The sequence below is a fragment of the Schistocerca americana genome, unplaced genomic scaffold (genome assembly GCF_021461395.2).
Source record: "Schistocerca americana isolate TAMUIC-IGC-003095 unplaced genomic scaffold, iqSchAmer2.1 HiC_scaffold_86, whole genome shotgun sequence".
NCBI classification, from domain to species: domain Eukaryota; kingdom Metazoa; phylum Arthropoda; class Insecta; order Orthoptera; family Acrididae; genus Schistocerca; species Schistocerca americana.
This window is the reverse complement of record NW_025726631.1, coordinates 62501-87500: the sequence shown is the minus strand read 5'-3', so window position 1 is coordinate 87500 and position 25000 is coordinate 62501. Positions and strand designations below refer to the sequence as shown.

The following is a 25000-nucleotide window of genomic DNA, read 5'->3' as shown; positions in this document are numbered from 1 at the left end:
TTCCACAAACTGTGAAAAAGCTTAAAGGATATTTACTGACAAATTCTTAACTTTCTAACCAAATCAATAAACTGCACATTCCACTTTAATGTCAGGATAATATTGTTTTAAATAATGAAAAAGTTTATGAGTCAGAGTTTTATCACAACCCAGGCAGAGTAATATGATATAGCACAAGATAACTAACTACTTCATACAGTATGTTTCATCCTCAGTACTAATCATTCCACAACATAGTTCAAATTGTAAACAAAGAGCATAATAAGAACAAAAGCGTTAGGAAATCACAATATGACACCGATCCTACCATTTTCAAAGCCCGTAAGAGAGAAATTTGTTTATCGATCACTGTTGTTGGTCTGAAATGTAATTTTGTCAGTGGGCTTTTTCTGTTTTTTAATTAATACAAATTGTGATACTTTATTTTTGTACCCTACTGCTAATCTGTTTACATTTGTTGTCACATAGAAGCTACATAGCTTGTGAGAATCAATTGGCACAGTTTTGCTTTCATAGATTACAGCTCTTCACTCAACAGTATTCTGCTAAAAATTATGATTATTGTTGCTAGACTCAGACAAGTGTTTGTGTAAACAGCATTATTAGAGTGCTGATTTGACATATTTGTGGATATTAATGCAGTTAAGTAATGTAGGAAATACATTTATTAAACACTGAGTAACTAGACACAAAACAGCAGAAAGGAGGAGCGTTAGAGCACGTAAGAAAGCTGGCAACAGACTCCTCACAGAAAATCGTTCACAGATAAAACCCTTTTTCACTTACTAATAGTCACCACAGAGGCCCCCCACCCCCATCCCAGATGTGCGGAGCACGGTGGAGAGATTGTCCACAGTCCTGTGGCAGTGTGTAGGAGACTGGCAGCAGCAACACGTAGTATCTTAATGCCAGGTGCAGAATTGTCACGTAACGTAACATAGTGACACGTTTTCTAGTCCTTACGTGTGGAGTGGTGTGAATCTTAGGTGGCGGTGTCCGAAGTCGGAGACGTGCGCACGGGTGCGCTCGACCGGGGCAAGCGGTGAGGCTCGAGAGGGAGGCGGGACGTCATCCGCCGGCTCGGCGGGCAGGATTAGTGGTTCGCCGTACAGAATTTTTGCAAGTGATGTGTCTGGGCCCTCTTTGAGCGCCACACGTATGCCTAGAAGTATCTGGGGAAGTTCCTCAGACTAGAGTCCACCATGGCACACGAGTGCAGCCTCGGCTGTCCCGTGCCGGCACTCGACCGGGCTGTCGCTCTGCGAGTGGCGGGGTGTGGTGTGGATCTCCGACACGCAACACAGAGCACACAGCTGGTCCTACAGGTTACACTTGAAGTGGCAGCCCTGGTGTGTCATCAGGGAAAAGGGGCAGCCTAATCGGTAGACTCACACATTGACGAATGTGTGGGCAATAGAGTCGGCTGTGACGTCCTCCAGAGGAACCGCCTCAACCTACCGAGTGGCCTGATCTGTCACAGACAGTACGCATTTGAAACCCTCAGACAGAGGGAGAGAACTCACGAGATCGACGTGGACGTGCTCCGGCCTGCCGGTGAAGGACGGTGAAGGTGCGGAATCGTGCCCGCCGACCTCACTACGTCGGCACGGGGTGCACGCCCTTGCCCACGTGCAGCAGTCATTCTTGACTCCTGGCCAGATTTAACGTTCAGTTACCAGTGTGGTGGTTGCTCTTATGCCCGAGTCGGACGAGTTGTGTAAGGCACTGAAGACGTCACCTCACAGTTCGGTCGGATGACTCGTCAGACCCTGCCGCTGTCGTCACTGCGGGAAGGTGGCGCATTTTGAGAGTGAGGGAACTCGATCGGTCGGTACGTAGATGTCGGATCGATCTGTCGGCTGCCTGCCGGCGTGCCAGGTCTTCGAGGTCGGTAGGCACGGAGACAGTACTGACCTGTGAGAGATAGTCCGCCACCACTGTCTGTCTCGTGAATGTATCACGCCTCTGTGGAATTGAGGTTGGGGTGGCGAAACCGACTGGGAGGGAGATCCTGAGACAAGTTGCAAATGGCGTCAATAAGAGGTTTACGGTCCGTGAATATTGATGTGTCGACAGATGTGCCAACACAGTGTTATTTTGAGGGGGCCGATAGGCACGCTATCTAACGCAGACGGGCGTGAATTCTGGAACAAGATACGTTATGACTGCTATCAAGAAAATACGTAGCTTTGGAATATACTTAACTTTATTCACTCCTGGTGATACATCTCTCTTGACTATACAAATGAGACTCGTAAGATACATGCACTGTTACAATTGGCGCCTTGCTAGGTCGTAGCCATGGACTTAGCAGAAGGCTATTCTAACTGTCTCTCGGCAAATGAGAGGAAGGCTTCGTCCGTACGGTCGCTAGCAATGTCGTCCGTACAACTGGGGTGAGTGCTCTATCGTATATCGAGACCTGCCTTGTGGTGGCGCTAGGTCTGCGATCACACAGTGGCGACACGCGGGTCCGACATGTACTAAATGGACCGCGGCCGATTTAAGCTACCACCTAGCAAGTGTGGTGTCTGGCGGTGACACCACATTCCTCCCCCGCAAATCGGCGAACGGTCGTGTTATAAGGCTTCCGCCCGCCGTGGGGAGGACCCCATGTTGACGTATGCGATGAGGTGGGGAGCCTAACAACAGGCGAGGCTGTGCCACCCGCACCCGGCCATTCGGTCCGAGGGGAGCTAGGAAACGCCTGAAAACCTAGTCCAGGGTGCACGTCAACATGCAGTGTATGCGCCCGTAAAGAAACAGGAGGGGCCGAAGGGTCGACCTCCATTGCGTCTGGGCACCCGACGCGCGAAGACGTCATGTGGTCCAGAGCGGGCAAGAGGTCCATGGCGGAGGACAGCTGGTCACGGGAAGCGAGCGGCGGCGCGTGACCCGGGGAGGCGCGTGGCGGCTGCAGCGAAGCGTCGAATGCGGGCGGCGCCGGCGGGAGAACAGGCGGCGGCGCGTCGCCATGGGGCAAAATGGAAGGCATCGTCGGTAACACCTGGGGATGAGGCGAGCCAGTAGATGGGTCCCCAGGGCGCTGACCGGATGGCACCGTCGTTGAAAGCAGACGGGGAGTGGCAGAACCCGTGCGACGACAGAGGCGCAGCTGATTGAGATGCCGACGCACCTCACCAGAGGCCCCCAAAACCAAATAAATCGCGCGGCCGAGGCAGCGAAGAATGCGCCCTGCGAGCCAACGCCGTGAACCTCGATAGTTGCGATAAAATACAACGTCGCCTGGAGCAAAAGCAGGAGTCTGCCGCTGCACAGGAACCTGATGCGGCGGATGCAGCAAAGACATCAAGGTGCGATGAGGACGACCGTGGAGCAACTCAGCCGGCGAGCGACCATCTCGGGGGCCGAGAGCGATACGAAGACAAAAAGAGCAACAATGCGTCCTCCCGAGAATGCGACTCTTGCAACTTCAACATCTGTGACTTGAAAGTCCGGACCAATCGTTCAGCGGCACCGTTTGACTGAGGCGAAAACGGCGCGGATGTCAGATGTTGAATACCATTGGCCTGGCAGAATGACTGAAATTCTGTGGACATGAATTGTGGGCCATTGTCGGAAACAATAGTCTGCGGAAGACCTTCAATGCAAAAGATAGCAGACAACGCTTGGATGGTGGCAGAGGACGTCGTGGAAGACATCCGGACAACAAAAGGAAAATTACTGAAGGCGTCGACCAGAACCAACCATCGAGCATTCCAGAATGGACCAGCAAAATCAATGTGCAAGCGTTGCCAAGGAGAAGTGGCTTTTGGCCATGCAAAGACTTTCCGCGGAGGTGCGGATTGTTGTTCGGCACACGCCATGCAAGAAGAACACATATGCGTAATCGCAGCATCGATTCCGAACCAAGTACAGTGCTGACGAGCAAGTTGTTTCGTTCGCACTATACCCCAATGTCCGTGGTGAAGAAGCCGTAAAACAGAGGACTGTAACGAACGTGGGACCACGACTCTGGACTGATCATTATCAGAACGCAACAACAAAACACCACGTCGAACAAAAAGTCTCTCCTTGTGAGCAAAAAATCGGCGAACCAACGGATCCTCGATCCGAGACTTTGACGAAAGCCATTGCGTAGCAACAAAACGCAAAACAGTAGCAAGGACAGGGTCAGCAGCTGTGGCTGTAGCTACACGACGAAAATCAATCGGAAACGATTCGACCACTTCATCGGATTCCGCATCAATGAACATGCAAGCAAGTTCGGAAGAATCGAATGCTTTATCCTCAGCAACAGGCAAACGGGACAACGCATCGGCGTTTCCGTGCTTAGCAGTGGACCGATACAAGATATCGTAGCGGTACTGCGAGAGGAAAATAGACCAGCGAATGAATTTCTGCGCTGTACGTGGAGGTACAGGCTTGGTTGAATGAAAAAGCGATGTCAAAGGTTTGTGGTCTGTGATGATGGTAAAGTGACGACCATACAAGAAATCATGGAACTTAGTAACACCAAACACGAGAGCCAAAGCTTCTTTCTCTATCTGCGAGTAATTTCGTTGCGCAGACGAGAGCAATTTGGACGCAAAGGCAATAGGGCGATCATGGGAGCCAACTTTGTGCGCAAGCACAGCACCGATCCCGAAATCCGATGCATCTACCATCAACAAAAGGGGTTTCTGGGGATCGAAAGGCGTGAGGCAAGTATTAGAAAGCAACGCCGATTTCAACTGGCGAAAGGCGCGTTCGCATTCCATCGTCCAGACGAACGGAACACCTTTACGGCGTAAGCGATGAAGCGGAGCTGAAATGGAAGAGGCATTGCGCACATATTTATGATAATAGTTAATTTTACCCAACACACTCTGTAGCTGCTTTACATTTTGAGGGGAAGGCAATTCTTGTATGGCACGGAGGTGCTCTGGACTCGGATGTATGCCTTGGGCATTAATGACATGTCCCAGGTATGGTAATTCACGAGCAAAAAACACACATTTGTCCTTCCTCAAGCGAAGACCATTTTGTCGCAAGACCTGAAATAATGTTCGTAGGTTCGCAAGATGATCTTCTTCTGTCTGTCCGGAGATCACTCTATCGTCCAGATAGTTTGCTGCAGTAGGGACCGACGCACAAATAGTTTGTAAATATTGCTGAAACAATGCAGGGGCGGATGCACACCCGAATGGCAGTCTTTTGAATCGGTACAATCCAAGATGCGTGTTAACCACCAATACGCGCTGGGATTCGTCGTCCACCGGTATTTGCAAGTACGCATCGGCTAGGTCCAACTTTGAAAAATATTTTCCTGGGCACAGTTTAGCAAAAAGATCTTCTGGGCCCACGCAAAGTCTCAATTTTCCGGAAGGTTTTGGCAAAATTACTAAGGGTGAGGCCCAGAGAGAAGCTTGCACACGTTCAATTACACCTTGTGATTCGAGATCGTTTAACGTTCTTGCGACCTCATCACGCAATGCGTGGGGAACATTGCGCGCTCTGAAAAATTTCGGTTGCGCGTTGACTTTCAGTTCCAAATGTGCTTCATAGTTTTTAGCGCAACCTAAGCCCGGTGCAAAAATGTCTGCAAATTTGTCACATAGACGAGAAACACTGTCTGAAGGCACAGTTTGATTCACTGATAGGACCTGATTTACAATAGACATGTTAAACAACTGAAATAAGTCTAAACCAAACAAGTTCACTGCAGTAGAAGAATGAAGAACGTAAAATGACACAAGTTTCGTTTGTCCCTTGTATGTTGCAAGAAGGCTGCACTGTCCTAACACAGGAATTTTCTGTCCTGAATATGTGGTTAGCTTAACATTTGCGGAACGCAACGGAGGTTTGCCCAGTTGTTTGTACGTGTCGTGATTGAGCATTGAAACTGCAGCTCCGGTATCGAGCTGGAATGGTATGACCTTGCCATTAAAGTCCAAATCTACAAAAAGTTTATTGTCCTGCTGACGACAAGAGCGACTGTTTTGTGCAATTTGAACAGACACTTGTACAGAATCACTTGCTAATTGACGTGATTTCCGGCGACGTCGACGCACAGTTTTTGTGGGACGAACACAGTCACTATTAGAGAAAGTGTCACTGGACGAAGTGGAATTAATGACATAAATGTCCATGGGCGAAGGTCCACAAGCCTGAGTGTCCTTGGTTCCATTCCGGCGCGAAGCAAAGGGCCTGGAATGGTTGTGATCGTCTGATCTGAGCTTTTTCTGGCAAACACTCTGAACACGTCCTTTCCTATTGCACAAAAAGCAAATAGCTTGGCGTGACGGGCAATGTTCACGCGAATGTCGAGTAGCACACTGCGGGCATGATTTCACTGCATTTGTGTGCTGGCGCGGCACACCTGGCTTAGAGCGCGGCGGCAGCTGCGTCAAAGTGCGCGAGGCCCGGTTACCGGGCCGCGCAGCGCGTCCAGCGGGCTGGTTAATGTTACACACGGCTGGCGAAGTTTCAAAAGATTCCTGAGCACAGTCAAGTGTGTCTTGTCTATCTAATATGTCTATCACTTGTTGAAGGGAGGGATTTACTAGTTTCAAAATTTGCTCCCGTATGCGAACATCAGAAACGTTCTGTGCAATTGCATCACGCACCATTGTATCTGAATAAGAAAGGCCACAGTCACAGTCAAAGGCACAGTCCCTAGTAAGTCCTTGCAATGTTGCTACCCACTCCCTATTAGTTTGACCGGCCGTATGTTTTGTACGAAAGAACGTATACCTTTTTGCAACCACATTAACCTTTTCTTTGAAATAGGCATCTAAAGCAGACAAAATTTCCTCATAGGACAGAGTTGCTATGTCGCGTCGGGGAAACAATTTCACTATCACACGGTAGGTGGACACACCGACACAAGAAAGCAAAAACGGCTGCCGCTCATTACCTGGAATTCTGTAGGCGGCTAGATGGAAGGCGAACTGTCGGGACCATTCTGTCCACGATTCGTGCACCGGGTTGTAGTGCCTAAAAGGCGGTGCAACTGCGAGTTGTGGCTGCGGTAGCGGTGAAGCGGCGGCTGCCGCATCGTGTTGCAGTGCACGTTGACCCTGGACGAGCTGTCCAAGGGCATCCAATAACGCCTGCGTCTGCTGATTCTGCAAGCGATAAAATTCGGACAGTACATCTGGCGAAGCCATGACACAAATAAATGTACGCAATCAGAAAGAACACGTTTCCTTTAAGCTGCGTCGCCAAATGATGTGTCGACAGATGTGCCGACACAGTGTTATTTTGAGGGGGCCGATAGGCACGCTATCTAACGCAGACGGGCGTGAATTCTGGAACAAGATACGTTATGACTGCTATCAAGAAAATACGTAGCTTTGGAATATACTTAACTTTATTCACTCCTGGTGATACATCTCTCTTGACTATACAAATGAGACTCGTAAGATACATGCACTGTTACAATTGACGCCTTGCTAGGTCGTAGCCATGGACTTAGCAGAAGGCTATTCTAACTGTCTCTCGGCAAATGAGAGGAAGGCTTCGTCCGTATGGTCGCTAGCAATGTCGTCCGTACAACTGGGGCGAGTGCTCTATCGTATATCGAGACCTGCCTTGTGGTGGCGCTAGGTCTGCGATCACACAGTGGCGACACGCGGGTCCGACATGTACTAAATGGACCGCGGCCGATTTAAGCTACCACCTAGCAAGTGTGGTGTCTGGCGGTGACACCACAAATATAGTGGGTGAAGCCCTTCGATATCGTACAGAAGTATTTGATCACCTTATGAACCAGTAAAAGTTCTCAATCAAACACCGACCACTTACACTGAGACATTGTCAGTTTTTTCGAGGCAGATCGGAGTGATTCTGTAGTGTCACCCACGCCCTGTTGCTGGCATCTGCCGTGAGGGTCGTAAGTGGATTTAGCTTGGAGCGGGCGAGGGTAACAGCTTCAGAAAGCGTAGTTCTCAGACAGTTGGACGTGTCGATCGTGTCGTTTGATCCATCGGCCAGGAACACGTCGGGCAAACAGCATCTTGTACGGAAGCTGCACGGGGGAGGTGTCGGCGATAAAAACTTACCCTGACTAGAAGGCATCTTAGTGCAGAATGATCTTCTGGGAGAGGCAAGCTAAGATTGGAGTTGACCCATCTGAAGGGGGGGCGCATGCCTGCAAACGAAACAGTGTGTCCCAGAAAAGTAACAGTGGTGTTACTAAGCTGCGACTTTTCACAATTCATCTCGATGCCATTCAATTCTGATGCCGTGCGAACTTGACGAGGTGCTCCTGATGGTCGCTGATAGATGATGAGTACACGAGAATATCACTGAGGTACACATAGGCAAAAGGAAAGTTAAACACCACTGAGTCGATAAAACGTTGCTACGTTCGTGCAACTTTTTTAAGGGTGTAAGGCACGAATTGGTATTCAGAGAGCACAAATGGCGTATCGATAGCAGTCTTAGGTATGTCGGGTGGGTGCCAGGGAACTCGGTGACACGCCATACAGCAGTCAAGCACTGTAAACACTCGGACACTGTGCTAGAGTTGTGTGTAGTCCTGGATGTGGTGCGAATTTAGCTCAAATGGCTCTAATCACTATGGGACTTAACATCTGAGGTCACCAGTCCCGTAGACTTAGAAGTACTTAAACCTAACTAACCTAAGGACATCACACACACCCGTGCCCAAGGCAGGATTCGAACCTGCGACTGGAGCAGCCGTGTGGTTCCAGACTGAAGTGCCTAGAACCACTCGGCCACAGCGGCCGGCGAAAATTTAGCATTCAGTAATCACCGTATATACGGAATGTACTATCTTTCTTTAACACGAGGTGTATCGGTGAGGGTCAGTTGATGGTTGAGACCACAGGATATCCGCGTCTTTGACAGTGTCCTCAGCACAGTGTAGCTCGATCGGGTTAAGGTGCCAAACCTTGTCGAACCAGAGTCCCCTCCGCGGTATTTATCTCGTGACAGGTGCCACTGCTGATAGCGACTAAGCAGTAGGTGAGACGGCAGGGGGGGGGGGGGGGGCTCGATTGTGTGAGCTGCAGGTCGCCGGTAGCAGATGAAATATAACATTGGTGGGAGATGGAATGTTGGCACGTGGGAGGTGGAGTAGGTTCACTGGCAGTGTGAGTGACGTGTCAGCTGACATCGGGAGATCGCGGGTGAGATGCGGTGCGACGGTGGGCAGTGAGTGTGACGGCGTGCTAGCTGCGAGGACGATGTCGCAATCACTACGCACGTCACACGGAAGCAGGTGCGGTTGCCGGGCCTCGTGTATTGGCGTTCGTGTAGTTGCCGTGGACAGAGAGAGCGGCACGTCCGCCCGGGTCGCAACTGTGGGGTCAAGATCGTGCTCGGGAAACAGTATCGGCAGAGAGGCGGCGGAAGTTTGCCGGTACATGTGCAGTCGGGGACGGCGCTGAGTCGAAAGAGATCTGCTTCGAGTTTTGCGTGCAGAGGGCTGCCATCTGAGAGCACTCGTGTGAGAGCTCGGAGATCTGAGAAGGCTGTCGCCACAGGAGATTGTGGCACCGGAAGAGTGGTGGACTGCAGTGCCTCGAAGGTAAGGCGAGAGGTCACAGTGGCAGAGGAAGTTCAACCTTATGACAGGTTTGTCGATTTCTACGACGTAAAAAGTCCAGGGAAAAGCTTATTGTGGGAAACACAGAGTAATAACCTTACGTACCTGTGAGAGGGGATACGTGGTCTGTTTACAGTGACAAAAGGTAGTGAAGCTGGAGAGGGGTCATCAGATGTGACAGTGGCGAGGGTGACGCCGACAGCTGCTCCCGTGTGCACGAGGAAGTGGAGGCCGGACATTACGTCACCACGTAGAGACGGTGAGCGTGTGCCCGAGGTGGGCGCCGTGTGACCCGGACCGGTAGGCGCCGTGTGGCGTAGAGGCGGGACGTGGCGTGGCACCTAAACGTGACTGCCGTTCGTGTTTAGGTGACTGCGCAGAGGCCTGCAGTTGTGAGCGGTGGGCGAAACATCGCACGAAGCTGACACTGTGGACACGTAGGGAGGGGGGACGGAGAGGCAGTGTCGGCGCTCGGAGGCCGGTCGGGCACAGCTTCATCCGTGTGTGGTGCATGTCGGGTCGTCGACACTGGCAGTGTGGGGCGGAGGCCGACAGACGGCAGTGGTGTTGCAGTGGTGGTCTGGCCCGGGTGTGCGCGACTGTGAGCACGTGAGGAAGGGGGCAGCGGGGACGGCACTGCCCCCACCGCCGCAGTCGGCGACGACGCTCGAGGCGTGCACCGGCAGAGGCGAATAATAGCGAATGCTCGGTCAGCGGAACGGATGCTCGACTCCGTAGCGGCAGTGGTACGCGGAAGCAGCTCCGGCTGTACCTCCTGAGAAAGTTTGAGGAGCCGAAGGGTCCAGAGAGTGATGTCGGTCCTAACTTAACTGTCGATTTCCGAGTGAAGGTGCCGTCAGAACTCAGACGGCGTTCATTTGCCGAATAGTTCGGCGTGAATAATCTGGTGTGTGGCCTCCGGAGGAGGACAGGAGAGGTGCTCGATGAGGCAACTTTTACACAATGTACAGTTGCAGTCTGTAGGTGATGAAAGCAGCAGATCACTGATGAGATCGATGTGGTCGTGCCAATGACTGGTAAGGTAAATTGTGCTCACGATAACGTCAGATACAGCACGGAAATCGGGGATATAATCCACTAGGGCAAACCACATCTTAGGGTTGTCCTTTCGCACCTCGGGAAAGCTCAGAGTGGTAGTATTAAGAGTGGGCGAGGAAGCAGCCAACGTGCACTGAGACAGGGGAGCTGTACCGGCCTGTGGTGTCAAATCGTGACCGAGTGGTGGGACGGCCGTTATCGGAACGGTGCCCGAAGCAGCGGAAGCCCGGCCCGGCTCGTAGTCGGACGCATGCCGGAGGCTGCTAATATCGAGAGTGGACACGGTCAAAACGTGTGCGTCGGTGAAAGGGGCCATCGGAAGGCGGCACGACCGGAGCAGGTGCAGGCAGAGCAGGGGTGGTGTAGTGGAGGGCTGGGCTCTGGGGAGCAGCGACGACCCGAGTAGGTCCGGAGGGGGCTGCGGCGCCACAGTCGGAGGCAGCAGGTGCGGACGTGCGGGTGTGGACGAGAAAAGGATGCTGTGGTCTGTAGCGGCAGGACCGGGTGCGAGTGAGGTGCGTAAGGAGGGTTGCTGCGGCGCCGTCGGCCGATACGTTTGGAGCGGGCACGAGCAGAGTACGGGTGCCGTAGGGCGGTGCCGCAGGAGCCGGGGTGGAAGGTGCGAGAGCGTAAGTGACCGGTGCGGCAAAAGCGACCAGCATCACCGAAAATCTGTGCACGTGGGAAGCGAGACGTGCGGAGATGCGGTCCTCCGACACGGCGGAGGTGACCCGCGTCACTGCTGAAGCGGGCAATAGTGCTGACACGGAGAGGTGAGCGTGCTGGCGTACCGGTGCGGCAGAGGTGACTGGCGTCACCGAGTGAGCGTACGAAAATGAAACTGTGTGACCGGAACCCGTCGCAGCAGAGGAGCCGGTCGTCGTCATCGCAAATTGTGAGAACACTGCAGAATGGGGCAGCACGCTTTGGACTCACCGGACGGGCCGTTTCGTTCCAACCTCGGCCACGGACCGGCAGTGTGATGTGGCGAGTCCTTTACGGGGACGAGGCCGGTGAGCGGGTTACTCGCCACGAGGTGGTAGGCGTGCAGGGCAGCAGACGTTGTCGGCCGTATAGTGCCGGGTGAGGCTGGTGCAGTGGCATCGGAAACCCGTCAAATGAAGTCGTATATTTCTGCCTTATCCACGAGTGACAAGGCATTGTAGGCACGGAGGAGTCTGAACGCGAAGGAATAATATGACCCGTGTCGGTAGTGAACGGAACCGGAACACAAGAAAAAAGGCGATGCACACTCACAGTTTTCAACATAACTAACAGTTGTTGGAGTCACCACTGTGGTTATTAATGCAGTTAAGATAATTCCTGTTACTAATGACACACGTTTTGAGGGAAATACATTTATGAAACACTCAATAACTAGACACATTACAGCAGAAAACATGAATGTTACAGCATGTGAAAAACCCAGCATCAGACTTCTCAAAGAAAGTCTTTCACAGATAAAACACACATTTCCCTTATTGACAGTTGCCACATATTTTTGAAAAAATTTTGATATGAGCTAGAGATTGTGAGTTTAAGTTTTACATTTTTACATCAGAATTGCATACAGTAAATATTATGTTGTTTGCATCACTACCACAAACTAGTCTGCCACTGTTTCTAAACCAACCACCAAGTGAGCTGTAACTGTTTACAAAATTGAAATTTTCAAGTTTTTGTACTTTGGAAAAACTATTACAGATATTTTTCTCCACATGAAATATATGCAAGTGCCAGGTTCCTAATGCTTTTTAGCAACTAATACTGAAACTTCATTTGCCCTAGCCAGTTCGAGTAATGCTTACAATTAGACTTTTACAGCAGAAAACAGTTTGTCTGTAGAACAGGATCCTCTACTGTGCTTAGAGCATTACCTCAAAATATTATCTTCTACAACATTATCATTCAAAGTTTGCAACTTTGCTACATCACCATGAACACTAATTTCAGCTTTGCTGTATTCTTCAATTAATACTCTTGGTGCTACGCCTTTATTCACAGTTTCATAAATTTAACATATTCACTCAAATTGAAACACCTCAACACAAAAGTTTCACGAGCTTCTAAATTTTTTTCGCTTGAGTGTTAGTCCAACCATCATTCTTGCATTTTAGAAATAATTACTGTTACTTTCCATACAAACCCACATAAAATTCCTTCTCCTCAATCTGCAAACACGTAGGTCCACAACAGTATCCAAATTTTTATTCTGTAAGATCCCAGACCCGAGCTTCCAAATTGAGCTGACTCTCTCCTCTACTGTTGTCCAGAAAGAACTGAAAAATAAAAGCTGAGAGAAAGCACACTTTTTTTGCTACGTGTGTGCAGCTAATAAATTGGCAAGAAGGAAGGTCGCACAGTACCTTCTTTTTATTGCTCCTTATTGAATTTGTGGCTCTATGGAATTAGCATTTTTAGATCTAGGCAGAACGACTGACCTTCACTGTAAGATAAGGACAATGCTGCACGATGAAACTTTATCCTTCTCTCTGTTTATTGTTTCCATCTCTCATGTAGTAATTTATAGCAGTTCCACATTGCAGTACAAAACAAACCTCAGCCAGCCAGTGACCTCAAAAAGAAAGGGATACCTCCCACGTCATTCACCTCGTGACTTCACAGTGAAACTATTTGCTCCGTAACTAACCGACAACTGCTCGTTACACAAATTGACGAGAGCAAAGATAGGAGAAGTTTCAGTTCAGCTATCTTATAATACGTCGATATTTTACATCCGGAGATCTTCGTATGTGGTTAAATACTTCTTTTATAAAATTGTCAAATTATTGCTCAAAATATTTCATACGTTGAGATTGATAATTTCAGATACGATTATAATTTTGAATTAAATTAGAAGTACAAAGAGTAATAGTCTTCTGAAAATAAGGCTTACAATAAGGTACAGAGCACATCGTTCAGAAGTGCAGTGTAATATTCCTTCGGGCACGCACGCACGTCCTAAGGAACACGGGCTGTGGTAAGCTGCAGCCATTATGACGTATGTGAAATGTATTTGCAGTTGCAAATACGGACAAATCTCAGCTGTATAATGGAATGGTGACAGCGAAAATTTGTGCCGGACTGAGACGTGAACCCGGATTTTGCACTTATCGTGAGCGGTCACCTGTCCGTTTGCACGCTTCACGGCCAGACCCAAACTTCCACATGTCGAAAACCTGCACCGGTGCGTTCATTATGTACGTTTCTGTACAGGGGAGGCATTTTTAATCGAAATTCACGTGCCCAGTGTCGGTGGATAAATACGATATTGTAGTGCCTGTGTTGTCCAGAAGTAAAAAGCGTGCATCTCTGAAGGAATATTGCATCATACTTCTGAACAATACAGGCACTGAAATATCATATTTATCCATCAACACCAGGCAAGCAGCATTCAATTAAAAATGCCTCCCCTGTATGGAAAAATATATAACGAATGTACGAATGCAGGTTGTGGACATACGGTTGACAATATATTGAAGTTTGCATCTCGTCTGGAAGTACGGTCCGATAGCCTAACGGCAAACCGACTGCTCGCAATAAGTGGGAAATCTTGGTTCGAGTCCGTATCTGGCACAAATTTTCATTGTCATCATTCCATCACACAGCCGACGGTTCTCCGTATTTGCAGCTGTGAATACATTTCGTGCTAAAATAAGGCTTACGTATGTTGTATCTTTTTTTGAAAAATATGAGACTGTTATATTATCAGAAGTACAATATAAAGTCACGATTTCTTCGGATCGTGTCATGAACTGAATGAGTGTACACAGTCTACAATACACGACACTGACCAGCTCCGTAACACAGGGGGGGAGTGATCTGTGAGCTTGCTGCTGCTGTTGCTGCCACTGAGTCTTGTTCGCAGGGGACTGTGCCTGTTCTTTTCCTTCCCTCTTCTCTGCTTACAAATACCCATGCTTAATGGTAGTAGCCAAAATAATGACCTGACCATGGAATATGCACAAATAAGTTGCTGTTTTGCCAGGTGGTGTAAGTGGAACGTGGTTTATGGTTGGCTTACTACAGGTATCTGTGGCATTGCTTTTAGCCTGCTTAATTGTGAAAATGTTAGTGCCTTATGCTGATTAAATATTGAGTGTCTTGTGAAACTGCCCATGGGGGTCTGTAACACAGCATACGCATACCAATGGGGCACCTATGCTGTGAGATCTGTATCATTAAATAGCTAACACAGATTTGGAACTTGCAACTGGGATTGTACACTAACAACTTCAGGGACAACAAAAATTGGATTTTCGGCCTTTCATATAATTATTGATCAAATTTAAAATTCTGCCATAATATACTCACTGAGATGTATGATCTTATGTTAAAGGTTTAACACAATAAGACCAGTATTGTTTTGTTTTATTTTAGGGCACAAGAACAACTAGAGTCGTACGTGCCCATTTCAGAACTGTAGGACACGAAGATGAAAGGGAGTAAAAATGACTACACATTAAGCCCAATTCACAGAAGGAAAGACAGCTAATAAAACGAACTTAAGTTGGCTAAGGAGACGACCGTTTGCCTCTGTTTGATTTCTCGGAGCCTTTCTGGTCGGCAGAGGAAGACTCGGACGTTTGTCGGCCGGAGAGACGTAAGAGGGCTTCACGGGAGTATTCCTCCTATCCTTTCCGGCCTGCCGGTCGTGTAGCAGGTGACTCTGCCCCGAGGCAAAAGTTCGGTGGCTCGTCGCACACCCGGAGCAGGAGACGGGGACACTGTGCGATTTCACAACCGCGGTGCCGAATTTGAGGTCGCATGTCCGCACACTTCGTGGAGTGACACGTAGCGATGACGGTACTTTAAGTGCCGGACGGTAGAACACGTGGCTTCCGACTGGCCGACAATTGCGAGTGACCGGGTGAGGCACTTTTTCCTTCGGCCAGATCTTCCGGACGACCCACTCGTCGAGATACGCAGACAGTCTCAGGAGGAGACGGCACAGTCGCCACTGCAGTCGGCAGGGCGGGGAGAAGGAAACAGAATGTCACCCTCTCGAGCATCCCTGTCGCAGGCTACACATTTGGCCAGGTGTCGACAGGACATTTGAGTGTGGTTATAACGGTGACAGTAGTAGCAGCGCATTGGGTTAAGAACGTAGCCTGCTTTGATCTTTGACAGAAACATTTTTCTATAAAAAGTGAGAAAAAGAGTGCACACGAGCACTAGTGATTACACGTAACGGCACCCTTATCGGAGAGGTACATTTGGATTTCTGTCTCGATCGGACCGTCGAGCTACTCAGTGTAAATAACACCGCGGGACGCATACGGCATTCGGTGGGCCTCGACACGGGCGGGATAGTTGCGGAGGAGCGAAGCTGTGAGCTGTCGTCGTGCTCGAGAATCGGTAGTAGTCTCCAAAACTGAAGTACCGTCGTGTAAACGAGAACAGGATTTCACGTGCCTGGCAATTGCGTCGACACCTTTCCGAATAATAAATGTATTTACCGTAGCTAAAGGACAGACCGTCTTCAGCTGTAAAATGGCAAGGAACTGTGGTGCAGAGGGTCACTGAATCTTTAGCCTCGTTCCACTTACGTTCGGTAGACGTCTTCTACCAAGAGACGATCGGCTCGTGGCGAGAAAATGCCCCGCGGTTGTCGGCGCCTCTGACGGCACACTCCTTCCGACCGTCAGCCTCCCTCGGAGGGGAGCGCTCCTGGCTCAGGTGGTCGTTCGCACCTCCCGAACGCCTGACAGAGGGACCGATTGGCAGTTTGGGAAGGTGGCAGCACGGGCAACCGCCCTTCCTGGGCCGGGTCCGTACCGGGGGGTACGTGCGAACCCCACCTGTCGGTGTGGGGCTACGAGTTGTGCGTTACCGCGTCACCCGTTACGTGTCGGACGCACGGGTTGACCTTCGGGAGCGCACAGTGAGGAATAAGAAAAGGAGGAACCTCAAACACTGGAGCGGAGGAAGGACGGGAGAACGGGAACGGAGAAAGCGAAAAGGACCGAAAAATGTTGGACTGTTCTGATATCGGCTACTGAAAATTCGGAACACACTTCAACGAGAGGACAGACATGTGGAACGAAAGGGAAAAGGTGCTGCAAAAGCTGGGCCCCCGTGGTGGCCTAAGAGTGGCAAGCCCCCTGGGGGGGATGAGACCAGTACGAGACTTAGAAACTGTGTATATGTGTTGAGGTAGAATAACTCATCCCAGACTATACTCGTCCTATGTTTGATAATGAGAGCACGTAATGACTTCTACTTCTAATTCTGCATCTACATCTAATCTAGTCGTACTCTGCAAACCACCGTGAAGTGCGCGGCAGAGGGTATGTCCAGTTGTACCAATTATTAGGGTTTCTTCTATTGCAGTTACGCATGGAGCGTGGGAAAAATGATTGATTGAATGCCTTTGTGTGTGCTATAATTATTCTAATTTTAATTCGTGATATCCGTGTGACAGATATGTAGGCGTTTGTAGTATATTTGTAGAGTAATCATTTATAAGTCAGTTGTTGAAACTTTGTTACTAGACTTTCTCAAGATAGTTTACATCTATCTTCAAGAGTCTGACAGTTCAATTTCTTCTGCATCTCCTTAACACTTTTCCGTGTGTCAAATTAAATCTGTGACCATTTGTGCTGCCCTTCTCTGTATCCATTCAATATCCCGTATTAGTGCTATTTGGTACTAAATCTATGAGATCATTCCGTTTAACATCCCTACAATGATATGTCCAGGTATTTAAATGAGTTGGTCGATTCCATCTTTGACTCATTGATATTGTAGTCATAGGATACTACATTTTTTGAGGTGTGCACAATTTTATATTTCTGAACATTTAAAGCAAGCTGGCAATCTTTGCACCACATTGAAAGCTTATCAAGATCTGACTGAATATTTATGCAGCTACTTGCAGGTAATACTTCATTATAGATAATTGCATTATCTACAGAAAATATGAGGTTACTATTAAAATTGCCCACAAGGTTATCAGTACACGACATGAGGAGGAAGTTTCCCAACACACTTCCTTGGCACACACCTGAAGTTACTTCTACATCTGACGATGATTCTCCATCTGAGATAACACGCTGTTCCCTCCCCACCAAAAAGTCCTCAATCCAGGTACAAATTTCACTCGATTCCCCCAACGATTGAACTTTTGACAATAAGAATAAGTCTGGTACTGAATCGAATGCTTTTCAGAAATCGAGAACTTCTGACGAAGTTCAAACATAAATTCAAACTTTTCCAAAACTTTTTCTTCCTTCCATCCTTAATGTCTGACATTTAACACATTAACACATTTTGTAAAATAATCAGACATCTGGAGCTGTTTTACATATGTAAGTTTGTTTCTTTAAGGGATTCATTTTGGCTAGTTATATTGGTTTGATACTAAAGCTAAAAACCATTACGTAAACTGTCATTGAGCCAAAATAAACTTTTCATACACTAAGCATTTCTTCCAGTTATTGCTGTCAGTGCAGATGCATATAGATTCTGCTCCTTCTTTCAACTTTTTCCCAATAGAAATTTTATTCCGATTTGTTTACGATTAGTGAGAGGGTACACAGTCAGTTAAGAACAAGAAAACGAGGCAAATTCAGTTGTCGTGCAATGTAGATCATGAGAACAGAGAATTTGGTCGGACTAGAAAAGAACCGGGGCGGTCGGAAGCAGCTGCGACACAGACAGTACGAACCGACTCCTCGAGGATTTGCCAGATGAGATTGTAACCTGTTCACAGTGAATACCAGCCGTCTCTTAGCTGACAACCAGTTGGCCCAGTGAGCGTGGACGATGTGGGAGCTGTTCAGTCCACAGCTCGTGGTCTAGTGGCTAGCGTCGCTGCCTCTGGATCGCGGGGTCCCGGGTTTGATTCCCGGTTGGGTTGGAGATTTTCTCTGCCCGGGGACTGGGTGTTTGTGCTTTCCTCGTCATTTCACTACTGTCATCATCATTCGTGGCAGTGACTACATTGGATTGTGAAAAAATTGAAACTTTGTGCGGATGCTATTGGCCGTGCAATTGAGCTCCCGACAAACCGCACGTCGTCATCGTCATCCTCGTCCTTCTGTTCACCACTAATACTGACTTCGTTTGCGTCCACCTGTCTTGCTGCTGTGCATCTTCTGTCACTGGAATTTGATTATGTGCCTCAGAAAAGACAGAAAGCATCTGTTTATATGACCGGTAACGAAGTTTCTTTCTTCTTGAGGTTTGCCATTGCTTTCTTTGTAGGTGTTTGTACAGAAGGGGAATCGTTCAGTTGCAGGTACTGAAGACCTTGGTGGAGAAGTGCACCAGAATACACACACTGACGGCTCCCTACAAACTGCTGAAGTCTGAAAGGTGCTCGGAGGCCCTGTCGCAGCTGCACAACCTCCGTGTGCTGAATCTGGAACCGGAATACAAGGAATTCGATCGTAGCTCTACCCAGGAACCTTGTTTGGTGCGACCTCTGGTCAACGGATGCCCGCAACTAGCCGAGGTCGACTTTGGGTTTACGTATATCAATATGGAAGACCTGAGGTACTTTCTGAGAGCCAAGAGGAACACCCTCAGGTCGATACGCATAAAGTGGGCGATGGGTGGGACGAGGTGAGTGTTATTACCTGTCCTCCTAAGATTGTCTAACTTCTACTCGAAATTACTTTCGGTTGACGAGTGTGCTTCCCGTGTATTCGATATCTTCACCCTACACGGTATAACCTGCGCCTTTCTCGTTATGGTAAGTGGACTTTTGGCATATTTCTTCTCGCGTACGTATAAAGGGCTATTAAATACAGATTGTTATGTAGCTAGCTAAATATTGCTACGATTCCTTTAAAAAAGCTGCAGGTCAGCTTTCGTCAGTTTGGTACGGAATTACTTCCATTCGTAAGTGACCGTGCCACTGTTTAAGCCTCCGTATTTAACAGTTGTACCCAGTTCAGTTCTGTGCAATACAACAATACCTGGCAAGCCAGCCTCACCCGCGCATTTTGGGTTCCGAGTTTGTCGTGAAAATTATTCTGCACATTTCATAGTGAAATTAACAGGCAGAATGTGTCATTTCCAAATTAGCACTTATAATTTAAGAAATGCTGATAATGATTCATTGCATAGACACAGCCTGTGGATGAGGAAGTTTTTGAAACATGTATCCCTCAGGGCACCATTCTGGATCCATTACTTTTTCTGTTTATGTCTATAATATTTTACCATAAATTCTTTCTCTTCAACTTGTTGGTGTACATTATTATCGCCCAAAGTAGAAAGCAGCAACATTATGAGGCACTTAGCAACTTGTGTACGAAGGAACTGTTCACGTTATTACGGGAGCTTGTACTGGAGCAGATACCTTAGTTATTTACTGGTACTACGTAGCTTCGTTGTGAAACGTTTGCCGGAAATATCTGTGTACATACTACGGTAAATTCCACAAAGCAAATATATCACAAGTTGGTCCCGCCAGTTGTGTCTTTAAATTCAGTATACTCCAGTTCCTTGACATAGTTTTTATTTTATTTCCACTGATAAATTAATGACTGTTGACAATTAACTGTTATCAGGAATCATTGTGACCTGGACTATCATTGTTTCATTAGTAAGCATCATACAGAGAGACACAGAAACTATAAAAAAAAATTATTCATTCCAACACGTGCAGATAGAATGTAAATATTGTGAAAATAATGTTCACAAAAATACTCGGTGAGCACATGTATTTGCAATGCTGGTAGATGATGCTGACTTTCAAACAGTGCGGTAATATCTAAGTGAAATAAATGTAACAACTGGGAAAAAAAATTATAAAAAATAACTCACGATCTTTGTTATCATCCAGGACAGAACAACAGATTTCGAGCAGTAACAAAAGCTTCACTCTGAAACACATAATTCGAGCTCACTACAATCACTGGTGTACGAACCTGCTGAGTGGTGAACTAATAAACTGATCAGGCCCTGACTGAATTACAGCAGTCGGTCGGGAAGTTACCGTAGCTGTACCGTAGGAGCGGCTGCCGACACCTCCAGTTTAGTCTCGCAGGTATTCCAGTACTACACTCCATTCACTGAAATGACAGACAGCCTGCGGACACGACGAGGCACGTGACCGCAGCACTGCCACCGAGAGGTGAGCAATACGGGGCACACTTCACTCAGTTTGGCCACGTCTGTTGCGATTGTAAGTCATTAGTGTGTGATCTTAGATTCTGATTGTAAAGTTCGTCTCGTTTGAAAGCCCAGTTTTTGATTATTCGTGTGTCAGTGTCAGTGATTGTAATCACATTCGTCATTCATTATTTTTGTGGTCACCTAGTAGCTATCCCCTTTATTTCTATTTGTATAACATAGGAGTAAACTTGTCATGTTGTCCTCTGCGGAGACGGTGAGCGAGGCCGACTTGTCAGATTTGACTCTAACTGAGAAGTGATCAAAGAAGAAGTCATTAACTTCTGTGGAGAAGCACATGGCTCTTAATCTGTGTAAAATGGAGCTGTTGTATCCAGAGCAGTCAGTGACCAATATTGTTTTGAAAAAAACTTGGTTGTCACACTCTTCAAAGTCTCCCAAGAAAGAAAAATCATGACAAACTTTCAGGAAGTATTGGTGACTTCGATAGAACTGCGATACGAAGGAAATTTTTTGTAACATGTCACTAACAACTGACAAAGTGCTTGTGGCCACGATTAAAAATCCACATTTGAGCAACTTCCATATATCATTTTATTATCATACAGTTTTAAAAGAAATGAATTTTAAATACTTTCGGTGTGGATGCAGTAGCGTGCTAATAGACAGAGATGATTTCAGGGAGGCAGTGTCACCTACAAATGATAAATTGTTGAGAGATGAAGGAAGACCCGTCTATTGTTTGGACGAGACATGGCCAAATACACGACATACCTGAAGTAACGTCTCGGTGCACAAGTCCATAAAATCCTCTAAACAAGCATTTCTATCTGCATTATCCACTGGAAACAGGTAAAGGTAAATGCCTGATTATCACACATATTGGGAGCAAAGCAGGTTTTGTCAGAGGCAGTGTGTGAACTTTCAAATCCAAGACGGGCCCAAGAAAAGTGGAGGCTACTGTGAGGAGATGTGCAACAGTACATTCGAGAAGTGGTTTGAAGACTTTTTCTTCGGCTTCAGCAAAAAGAAGTTACTGTTCTCGATAACATGTCGTGCTATTCTTGTTGAAAAGAAGAAGTACCTAATCTGAATGCCAATAAGCGAGATATACCGGAATAACTAAAATCTAAAAATATTGTTATTGGAAAATGGAGTATTGAAGAAAGAATTACTGGAAATTGTTAAAAAAGAACAGAGTAGTGCACAAAGAATATGCAGTGGATGAAATGGCTGATGGAGCAGGGAAAACTTTTCTTCTGATTCCTCCATACCTGGTGAATTAAACATAATCGAGGTAGTTTGGGCCAAAATCGAAGGCTGTGTTGCAGAAAAAGACAGAACACACAAAATGTCAGAAGTTAAAGAACTATTAAAACAAGCAGTGACTGCAGAAGAGTGAAACAAATGTGTTTTCCATGTGATGGAAAAAGTTTGACCTCAAATGTGGAAATTAGACTGCATTATAAAAGAGAGAAAAGAGTGTTTTGTTATAAACTTGAATCAAAGCAGTTCAACTTCAACAGAATAAGTTTTATTCTTCCTTTAACATTATTGTGGGTCACGTGAAACTGTGTCTGTTTCATTCCAGCTCTCAGTGAATAGACTAATGTGGAGATTTTCCACACTCAGGTTATCCGCTGGACTCAAATTTTCCTGATTTCAGCACATAAATGGTAATTCCTATAAACATGTAACAATACCACTGTGGCTTTAGCTAAACTTCTGCACAGACTGTTCAGAATTTTTAACTTTTCTCTGTCTAGGATCACTGGAATTGTGTTTGTATCTTTTGTAGTTTGTCAAACGTTAATTCTAGATATCTGCTGCCCCCTTTTGCGTAAACCCTGTACTTTGACAAGAGGTCATCGAGCCAATGTAGTCTTTCGAAATGACTGTTTTTGCACGTGAGACGACAACTCACGGGCAATAATAGAAGAGATGCTCCACACTGGCTCTAAATACACGTGGGTGTCCGATCGACTGACGGGCACTCATCAATGGGCAATACCGGCAGCGTACCATTTACTTCTGAAGATGTCTCCCAAAACGGGAGACAAAGAGCCAGAGAAAAGTTTTATATATTGACCTCAGCTTCTCAGCTCAGAAGTTTAAACTGGACTAAACACCAGCTTCGAGAACCTACGTGTTGTTTACGAAGATGTCTCGTACAAAGATTTTCATTTCGGCAATATATTCTCACGAACAATTGTGCCTGTATATGTCAATAATCATTTAAAGGCAGAATGTTGTAAAAGAACTTTTTGTTTTACTTATTTTACTGAATTACATGAGCAAGCAACAGCTGGCAGCACTGACTTATTGGTCATCATATACACACAATAAATAAATATGAAATGCCCAGTTTCTGAAGACAAAAAACAAAAAAGAGAAAAAACTGTATGTTGAAGCCTTAGCAGTATTAAAAGCTGACTTCGGAAACACTATTTCATCACCAACTGAATGTGTTAATATGTTGGGCCTTAACTCTCACCATTATGTCTAACGTATATTAGTATAATTTATCAAAAAACAAAGATGATGTGACTTACCAAACGAAAGCGCTGGCAGGTCAAAAGACACACAAACAAACACAAACATACACACAAAATTCAAGCTTTCGCAACAAACTGTTGCCTCATCAGGAAAGAGGGAAGGAGAGGGAAAGACGAAAGGATGTGGGTTTTAAGGGAGAGGGTAAGGAGTCATTCCAATCCCGGGAGCGGAAAGACTTACCTTAGGAAGAAAAAAGGACGGGTATACACTTGCACACACGCACATATCCATCCACACAATACAGACACAAGCAGACATATATTAGTATAATTCATCCCTGATGGGTATACTTTCTGTGACACTAATAGTAATGATCTCAGCAGCGAATGATGCGATAGTGACAGTTGAACACGTTGTTGTTGCAAATACAGTATAAGAACTATTAATTTAGAGTTATAATATAAAGTACTCTGTTTCTTTGGTCTTTTGAAACGTGACGGGAGACGAATAATTCTGAAAGACCCCATTTCTGTTGTTACACAGCTGTGTCCCACCGTTGCTGGAGGCCTGCACCGAGTTGGAACGTCTGGAACTCTGCGAGGATGACGACTTTGAGATGGTCCACAGTATACCGAGAGAGGCGTTCACTGCCCTGGGAAAGCTGAAGAACTTGCAGGAACTCAGGATATCGATCCCTATTTGACTACCGCCTGGAGTTGCTCCTCTGGCATTTAAGTAAGTTAAGTGGTGAACGTAAACATTTCTTGTGAGTGCTTAATGCATTGGGGATGGAGTCTATTAAAATGGGATAGGAGAGAAAAAGAGGAGGAGAAAGGAATATGCAGGTACTCTGGAGGGATAGAAAGTGCGTAGAGGCCGGGGCGAGGGCACCGTAGAGGTTACAGGACGGTGGAGGCTGGGGACTGGCAGAAGTCGGGCTAGGGGAGTTACGGGAATGGTAGATACGTTCCTAATTGAGTTCCTACCTATTCAGTTCACGTAAAAATCCAGACGGCACGGGCCGCGAAGCGGATGTCGAAGTCGAGCACACTGTACCGGGTGTGACTCTCGGCAGCCGTGTGGCCGCCGTCCCTCGGCCACAGTCGGACAGTGGCCATTTGCGTGGACAGACAACTTGTCAGTTTCGTGCCTACGCGGGATGCTACCTCTACATTCGCACTCCGCAACCCACCGTACCCTGTACCACTACTACTCATTTCCTGTCCTGCTCCACTCGCAGACTAGGTCGCACTACTGCCCTATATGCAGTCTCCTTTACAGATGAATCGTACTTTCCTAAAATTCTCCGAATAGATGAAAGTCGACCGTTCACCTTACCCGATTGTTCCGTTTCGTACCACTTTGCAGTGTTACACACAGATATTTAAATGATGTGACTGTGTCACACAGGACACTACTAATGCTACATCCGAACATTACGGATTAGTTTTTGCTACTCATCCACATAAACTTACATTTTCCTACATTTAGGGCTAGCTGCCATTCATCACACCAACGAGAAATTCCGTCCAAGTCATTTCGTCTTCTCCTGCAGTCACTCAGTGACGACACATTGCCGTACACCTCGATGTCACTGGCAAATGACGGCAGGTTGCTGCCCACCCCGTCTTAGATATTATAGATATAGATTATTATATATTATATATATAGATAATAACAGAAGTCCTGTTGCATTTCCCTGGGGCACTCCTGACAATCCCCTTGTCTCTGACGAACACTCACCATTTCTATAATTTAAAGTGTCTTTGAGCCACTCACGTATCGGGGAACTTGTACTTTCATTAAGAGCCTGCAGTGGAATGCTTTCTGAAAATCTAGAAG

The 25000-nt window shown here is 47.0% G+C and overlaps 2 protein-coding genes across 3 annotated transcripts in view; one reads left to right on the top strand and one right to left on the bottom strand.

The window, feature by feature from the left end:
* The window catches only part of LOC124591662, a 31291-nt gene extending 24007 nt beyond the window's left edge, over window positions 1-7284 (bottom strand). Inside the window, exon 1 of the mRNA XM_047131757.1 lies at window positions 6860-7284. Coding sequence (XP_046987713.1) covers window positions 6860-7112 — 253 coding nt within the window. The 5' untranslated portion in view covers window positions 7113-7284. The remainder of the gene's footprint in view (window positions 1-6859) is intronic.
* LOC124591661 overlaps window positions 1-25000 on the top strand; it is a 238492-nt gene that overhangs the window by 162520 nt on the left and 50972 nt on the right. The window contains exons 4-5 of one of the 2 annotated variants that reach the window (XM_047131756.1): window positions 18819-19144; window positions 23702-23893. In XM_047131756.1, coding sequence (XP_046987712.1) covers window positions 18819-19144; window positions 23702-23861 — 486 coding nt within the window. In that variant the 3' untranslated portion in view covers window positions 23862-23893. Of the gene's footprint in view, window positions 1-18812; window positions 19145-23701; window positions 23894-25000 lie in introns of both variants that reach the window. The other variant, XM_047131755.1, reaches the window with a different exon arrangement.